The following is an 8,305-nucleotide window of genomic DNA, read 5'->3' on the forward strand; positions in this document are numbered from 1 at the left end:
CACTGCCCACAAAATGAGGTGGAAACTGAGCTGCACTTCCTAACCTCCTGCCCAATGTATGACCATATTAGAGACACATATTTCCCTCAGATTACACAGATCCACAAAGAATTCGAAAACAAATCCAATTTTGAAAAACTCCCATATCTACTGGGTGAAATTCCACAGTGTGCCATCACAGCAGCAAGATTTGTGACCTGTTGCCACGAGAAAAGGGCAACCAGTGAAGAACAAACACCATTGTAAATACAACCCATATTTATGCTTATTTATTTTATCTTGTGTCCTTTAGCCATTTGTACATTGCTAGAACACTGTATATATATATAATATGACATTTGTAATGTCTTTACTGTTTTGAAACTTCTGTATGTGTAATGTTTACTGTTCATTTTTGTTGTTTTTCACTTTATATATTCACTTTGTATGTTGTCTACCTCACTTGCTTTGGCAATGTTAACACATGTTTCCCATGCCAATAAAGCCCTTGAATTGAATTGAATTGAATTGAGAGAGAGAGAGACAGAGAGAGAGAGAGAGACAGAGAGAGAGCACTGAGTTAGAGTCGTCCCGTCACGACTGTGGAAATGACATATGATCCTTTAGGTCCCATGCAGCTGGTTGTGTTGTATATACACTAATAACTATACAGCCTCGGCTTGTCATATTCACTACTTGGGTTTCGAATGTAAACAATAGGAGACAATCTCTGTCTTGGGGATTGCGGTAATGGAGGAAATCTGCCATCTAAACATATGGCTGTCTCTCTCTGAGCTGAGGAAGCTAGATGTTCCTTCTGTCTGAAGCAAGAGATAACACAGGCCCCAATTTTAAAGGGCCAATATGTGATATTTCCATTAGATTGAAGGTCTCTATCTACACTGACTGGCTGTTGCCCTTCGCTGCCCTTTTCTAGGGTTGAAAGATCAATTTGTCTGGAGACCTTCAAGACTCGGCACCTGGTTCTATGACAACAAGCCCATCTGCAGAAGATTTACACAATCTACCAGGACTACATTTCAAACACAAAGGACCTTGAAGGTAGAGAAAGGAAGGACAGAAAGAAGGAGAGAGAAGGAGACAGAGAAGGAGAGAGAGAAGGAGAGAGCAGGTAGAGCGAGAAGGAGTCAGAGAAGACGAGAGAAGGTCGAGAGAGAAGGACAGAAAGGAGAGAGAAGGAGAGAGAGAAGGAGAGAGCAGGTAGAGAGAGAAGAAGACAGAGAAGAAGAGAGAAGGTAGAGAGAGAAGGAGACAGAGAAGGAGAGAGAAGGAGAGAGCAGGTAGAGAGAGAAGGAGACAGAGAATAAGAGAGAAGGAGACAAAGAAGGAGACAGAGAAGGAGACAGAGAAGGAGAGAGAGAAGGAGAGAGCAGGTAGAGAGAGAAGGAGACAGAGAAGAAGAGAGAAGGTAGAGAGAGAAGGAGGCAGTGAAGAGGAGAGAAGGTAGAGAGAAGGACAGAAAGGAGAGAGAAGAAGACAGAGAAGGAGAGAGAAGGAGAGAGAGAAGGAGAGAGCAGGTAGAGAGAGAAGGAGACAGAGAAGAAGAGAGAAGGTAGAGAGAGAAGGAGACAGAGAAGGAGACAGAGAAGATAGAGAGAAGGAGAGAGCAGGTAGAGAGAGAAGGAGACATGGAAGAAGAGAGAAGATAGAGAGAGAATGAGACAGAGAAGAAGAGAGAAGGTAGAGAGAGAAGGAGGCAGAGAAGGAGACAGAGAAGGAGAGAGAGAAGGAGAGAGAAGGAGACAGAGAAGAAGAGAGAAGGTAGAGAGAGAAGGAGACAGAGAAGGAGACAGAGAAGGAGGGAGAGAAGGAGACAGAGAAGGAGAGAGCAGGTAGAGAGAGAAGGAGACAGAGAAGAGAGAGAAGGAGAGAAAGAAGGAGTGAGAGACGATACTAAAGTTGCTCTGACAACATCTTCTTCATGCATCAGAGGCCCATCACAGCTCTGTCAGAGGCTGTTACCTCACTTGGGAGTTTATCCGGTCCATAATCAACCATAGATGTTAATATACTGTATCTATTTCAAGCTGTCTCAAAGCAGCAGAGGGATAGAGCTGAATCAAACTAAATAGTCATACTAACGGGGGAAATGTTAAGCATCGCCATGTAAAAAGGCCTTTATCATAGAAACAATATACATTTAAAGCAAATAAGAGTCTATCCCAAATGGTGTGTTATTTAATGCTGGTCATGAAAAACCACCAGATGTAACCCCCACAGTACCCTCCCAGTCCACACCCTACCACACCCGTCCACAACCCCCACAGTACCCTCCCAGTCCACACCCTACCACACCCGTCCACAACCCCCACAGTACCCTCCCAGTCCACACCCTACCACACCCGTCCACAACCCACCACCCACACAGTACCCTCCCAGTCCACACCCTACCACACCCGTCCACAACCCACACAGTACCCTCCCAGTCCACACCCTACCACACCCGTCCACAACCCCCACAGTACCCTCCCAGTCCACACCCTACCACACCCGTCCACAACCCCCACAGTACCCTCCCAGTCCATACCCTACCACACCCGTCCACAACCCCCACAGTACCCTCCCAGTCCACACCCTACCACACCCGTCCACAACCCCCACAGTACCCTCCCAGTCCACACCCTACCACACCCGTCCACAACCCCCACAGTACCCTCCCAGTCCACACCCTACCACACCCGTCCACAACCCACACAGTACCCTCCCAGTCCACACCCTACCACACCCGTCCACAACCCACACAGTACCCTCCCAGTCCACACCCTACCACACCCGTCCACAGTACCCTCCCAGTCCACACCCTACCACACCCGTCCACAACCCCCACAGTACCCTCCCAGTCCACACCCTACCACACCCGTCCACAACCCACACAGTACCCTCCCAGTCCACACCCTACCACACCCGTCCACAACCCCCACAGTACCCTCCCAGTCCATACCCTACCACACCCGTCCACAAGCCACACAGTACCCTCCCAGTCCACACCCTACCACACCCGTCCACAAGCCACACAGTACCCTCCCAGTCCACACCCTACCACACCCGTCCACAACCCCCACAGTACCCTCCCAGTCCACACCCTACCACACCCGTCCACAACCCACACAGTACCCTCCCAGTCCACACCCTACCACACCCGTCCACAACCCCCACAGTACCCTCCCAGTCCACACCCTACCACACCCGTCCACAACCCACACAGTACCCTCCCAGTCCACACCCTACCACACCCGTCCACAACCCCCACAGTACCCTCCCAGTCCACACCCTACCACACCCGTCCACAACCCCCACAGTACCCTCCCAGTCCACACCCTACCACACCCGTCCACAACCCCCACAGTACCCTCCCAGTCCACACCCTCCAAGGTGGCATAGCAGTTCAGACGTCTTTTGTCCTCGTCTTGTCGTGTCCTGTATATATATATATTTACAACTTTTTCACATACATTTTATTTTTATTTTCCATCAACTCATCTTCAAAACACTCTCCTGCAACCCGCCTCACCAATGTATATTTATAAAAAAGTATTATTTACCTCAGATCTGTAATCCTCCAAGAAGCTAGCCAGAAACTCCAAGAAGCTAGCCTGAAACTAGCCAGAAGCTAATCCAGAAGCTAGTTCAGAAGCTAGTTAGCTCCTTTACTGGCAAATCGTTAATATTCAGCTAACCACGGTTTGTGGTCATCAGCTATCCTTTAGCTCGAAAATCTATCGCCAGTTCTGTACGGCGCAGCGCGGCTCGGAACGGAACATACCGGACCAATTTTTCTCTCCATGTCCCTGGACATTCATACCCGGATCTCACAGCTAGCTAGCTGCTATCCGTGTGACCATCGGAGCTAGCAAGCTCCGTCAATCACTCCTGAGTTCCATCAATCACACCTGGGCTGCAGTCACCTATCCGGACCCGTTTTACTGCCTTCGCGGAGCCCCACCGGGCCTTCACAACTGGACTGCCGACGTTATCTACCCGAAGGAGTTATTCGGCCGGCTCCTCCGTCGCGACGTTACCTGAACGCCCATCTGCGGCCTGCTAACCGTTAGCTGTCTTACCGGCTGCTATCTGAATAGACAATCGGACAATTTTTTTATTATTATTTTTTTTAAATAATTTTTTAAATTATTATTATTATATTTTCTTCTTGGGCCTCTATAACTATATCTATTGTTTTTATTTTTGTTGTTGTTGTGTGATTTGGATTAATCCCCTCTACCACACGGAACCCCACTAATCTACTGACGGAACGTAAGGGGTGGCTAACAGACCTCCATCCTATGCTAGCTTGCTACCGATGCCCTGGCTAGCTGTCTAAATCACCAACCAACCTCTCCACTCACCGGACCCTTTTGATCACTCGACTAAGCATGCCTATCCTTAATGTCAATATGTCTTGTCCATTTCTGTTCTGGTTAGTGTTTATTGGCTTATTTCACTGTAGAGCCTCTAGTCCTGCTCACTATACCTTATCCAACCTATTAGTTCCACCACCCACACATGCAATGACATCTCCTGGTTTCAACGATGTTTCTAGAGACAATATCTCTCTCTTCATCACTCAATACCTAGGTTTACCTCCACTGTATTCACATCCTGCCATACATTTGTCTGTACATTATACCTTGATGCTATTTTATCGCCCCCAGAAACCTCCTTTTACTCTATGTTCCAGACGTTCTAGACGACCAATTCTCATAGCTTTTAGCCGTACCCTTATTCTACTCCTCCTATGTTCCTCTGGCGATGTAGAGGTGAATCCAGGCCCTGCAGTGCCTAGCTCCACTCCTATTCCCCAGGCGCTCTCTTTTGACGACTTCTGTAACCGTAATAGCCTTGGTTTCATGCATGTTAACATTAGAAGCCTCCTCCCTAAGTTTGTTCTATTCACTGCTTTAGCACACTCTGCCAACCCGGATGTTCTAGCTGTGTCTGAATCCTGGCTTAGGAAGACCAAAAATTCTGAAGTTTTAATTCCAAACTACAACATTTTCAGACAAGATAGAACTGCCAAAGGGGGCGGTGTTGCAATCTACTGCAAAGATAGCCTGCAGAGTTCTGTCCTACTATCCAGGTCTGTACCCAAACAATTTGAACTTCTACTTTTAAAAATCCACCTCTCTAAAAACAAGTCTCTCACCGTTGCCGCCTGCTATAGACCACCCTCTGCCCCCAGCTGTGCTCTGGACACCATATGTGAACTGATTGCCCCCCATCTATCTTCAGAGTTCGTGCTGCTAGGCGACCTAAACTGGAACATGCTTAACACCCCAGCCATCCTACAATCTAAACTTGATGCCCTCAATCTCACACAAATAATCAATGAACCTACCAGGTACCTCCCCAAAACCTTAAACACGGGCACCCTCATAGATATCATCCTAACCAACTTCCCCTCTAAATACACCTCTGCTGTCTTCAACCAAGATCTCAGCGATCACTGCCTCATTGCCTGCATCCGTAATGGGTCAGCGGTCAAACGACCTCCACTCATCACTGTAAAACGCTCCCTGAAACACTTCTGCGAGCAGGCCTTTCTAATCGACCTGGCCGGGGTATCCTGGAAGGATATTGATCTCATCCCGTCAGTAGAGGATGCCTGGATATTTTTTTAAAATGCCTTCCTAACCATCTTAAATAAACATGCCCCATTCAAGAAATTTAGAACCAGGAACAGATATAGCCCTTGGTTCTCCCCAGACCTGACTGCCCTTAACCAACACAAAACATCCTATGGCGTTCTGCATTAGCATCGAACAGCCCCCGTGATATGCAGCTGTTCAGGGAAGCTAGAAATCATTATACACAGGCAGTTAGAAAAGCCAAGGCTAGCTTTTTCAAGCAGAAATTTGCTTCCTGCAACACTAACTCAAAAAAGTTCTGGGACACTGTAAAGTCCATGGAGAATAAGAACACCTCCTCCCAGCTGCCCACTGCACTGAAGATAGGAAACACTGTCACCACTGATAAATCCACCATAATTGAGAATTTCAATAAGCATTTTTCTACGGCTGGCCATGCTTTCCACCTGGCTACTCCTACCCCGGACAACAGCACTGCACCCCCAACAGCAACTCGCCCAAGCCTTCCCCATTTCTCCTTCTCCCAAATCCATTCAGCTGATGTTCTGAAAGAGCTGCAAAATCTGGACCCCTACAAATCAGCCGGGCTAGACAATCTGGACCCTTTCTTTCTAAAATTATCTGCCGAAATTGTTGCCACCCCTATTACTAGCCTGTTCAACCTCTCTTTCGTGTCGTCTGAGATTCCCAAAGATTGGAAAGCAGCTGCGGTCATCCCCCTCTTCAAAGGGGGGGACACTCTTGACCCAAACTGCTACAGACCTATATCTATCCTACCGTGCCTTTCTAAGGTCTTCGAAAGCCAAGTCAACAAACAGATTACCGACCATTTCGAATCTCACCATACCTTCTCTGCTATGCAATCTGGTTTCAGAGCTGGTCATGGGTGCACCTCAGCCACGCTCAAGGTCCTAAACGATATCTTAACCGCCATCGATAAGAAACATTACTGTGCAGCCGTATTCATTGATCTGGCCAAGGCTTTCGACTCTGTCAATCACCATATCCTCATCGGCAGACTCGACAGCCTTGGTTTCTCAAATGATTGCCTCGCCTGGTTCACCAACTACTTCTCTGATAGAGTTCAGTGTGTCAAGTCGGAGGGTCTGCTGTCCGGACCTCTGGCAGTCTCTATGGGGGTGCCACAGGGTTCAATTCTTGGACCGACTCTCTTCTCTGTATACATCAATGAGGTCGCTCTTGCTGCTGGTGAGTCCCTGATCCACCTCTACGCAGACGACACCATTCTGTATACTTCCGGCCCTTCTTTGGACACTGTGTTAACAACCCTCCAGGCAAGCTTCAATGCCATACAACTCTCCTTCCGTGGCCTCCAATTGCTCTTAAATACAAGTAAAACTAAATGCATGCTCTTCAACCGATCGCTACCTGCACCTACCCGCCTGTCCAACATCACTACTCTGGACGGCTCTGACTTAGAATACGTGGACAACTACAAATACTTAGGTGTCTGGTTAGACTGTAAACTCTCCTTCCAGACCCATATCAAACATCTCCAATCCAAAGTTAAATCTAGAATTGGCTTCCTATTTCGCAACAAAGCATCCTTCACTCATGCTGCCAAACATACCCTTGTAAAACTGACCATCCTACCAATCCTCGACTTTGGCGATGTCATTTACAAAATAGCCTCCAATACCCTACTCAACAAATTGGATGCAGTCTATCACAGTGCAATCCGTTTTATCACCAAAGCCCCATATACTACCCACCATTGCGACCTGTACGCTCTCGTTGGCTGGCCCTCGCTTCATACTCGTCGCCAAACCCACTGGCTCCATGTCATCTACAAGACCCTGCTAGGTAAAGTCCCCCCTTATCTCAGCTCGCTGGTCACCATAGCATCTCCCACCTGTAGCACACGCTCCAGCAGGTATATCTCTCTAGTCACCCCCAAGACCAATTCTTTCTTTGGCCGCCTCTCCTTCCAGTTCTCTGCTGCCAATGACTGGAACGAACTACAAAAATCTCTGAAACTGGAAACACTTATCTCCCTCACTAGCTTTAAGCACCAACTGTCAGAGCAGCTCACAGATTACTGCACCTGTACATAGCCCACCTAAAATTTAGCCCAAACAACTACCTCTTTCCCAACTGTATTTAATTTTTATTTATTTATTTATTTTGCTCCTTTGCACCCCATTATTTTTTTATTTCTACTTTGCACATTCTTCCATTGCAAAACGACCATTCCAGTATTTTACTTGCTATATTGTATTTACTTTGCCATCATGGCCTTTTTTTGCCTTTACCTCCCTTCTCACCTCATTTGCTCACATTGTATATAGACTTGTTTATACTGCATTATTGACTGTATGTTTGTTTTTACTCCATGTGTAACTCTGTGTCGTTTTATCTGTCGAACTGCTTTGCTTTATCTTGGCCAGGTCGCAATTGTAAATGAGAACTTGTTCTCAACTTGCCTACCTGGTTAAATAAAGGTAAAATAAAATAAAATAAATAAACCCTACCACACCCGTCCACAACCCCCACAGTACCCTCCCAGTCCACACCCTACCACACCCGTCCACAACCCCCACAGTACCCTCCCAGTCCACACCCTACCACACCCGTCCACAACCCACACAGTACCCTCCCAGTCCACACCCTACCACACCCGTCCACAACCCACACAGTACCCTCCCAGTCCACACCCTACCACACCCGTCCACAACCCACACAGTACCCTCCCAGTCCAC

At 47.5% G+C, this 8,305-nt stretch overlaps 1 protein-coding gene across 1 annotated transcript in view; it reads left to right on the forward strand.

The window, feature by feature from the left end:
- Positions 1 to 2,089: 2,089 nt before the first annotated feature.
- Positions 2,090 to 8,305, forward strand: part of LOC116359866 (proline-rich extensin-like protein EPR1) — a 7,690-nt gene continuing 1,474 nt past the window's right edge. The window contains exons 1-4 of the mRNA XM_031813739.1: positions 2,090 to 2,106; positions 2,232 to 2,743; positions 2,830 to 3,372; positions 8,149 to 8,305. The exon at positions 8,149 to 8,305 is cut by the window's right edge and continues 1,474 nt beyond it. Of these exons, the coding sequence (XP_031669599.1) occupies positions 2,090 to 2,106; positions 2,232 to 2,743; positions 2,830 to 3,372; positions 8,149 to 8,305 (1,229 nt within the window). The remainder of the gene's footprint in view (positions 2,107 to 2,231; positions 2,744 to 2,829; positions 3,373 to 8,148) is intronic.

Source organism: Oncorhynchus kisutch, unplaced genomic scaffold, assembly GCF_002021735.2.
Source record: "Oncorhynchus kisutch isolate 150728-3 unplaced genomic scaffold, Okis_V2 Okis06b-Okis10b_hom, whole genome shotgun sequence".
NCBI classification, from domain to species: domain Eukaryota; kingdom Metazoa; phylum Chordata; class Actinopteri; order Salmoniformes; family Salmonidae; genus Oncorhynchus; species Oncorhynchus kisutch.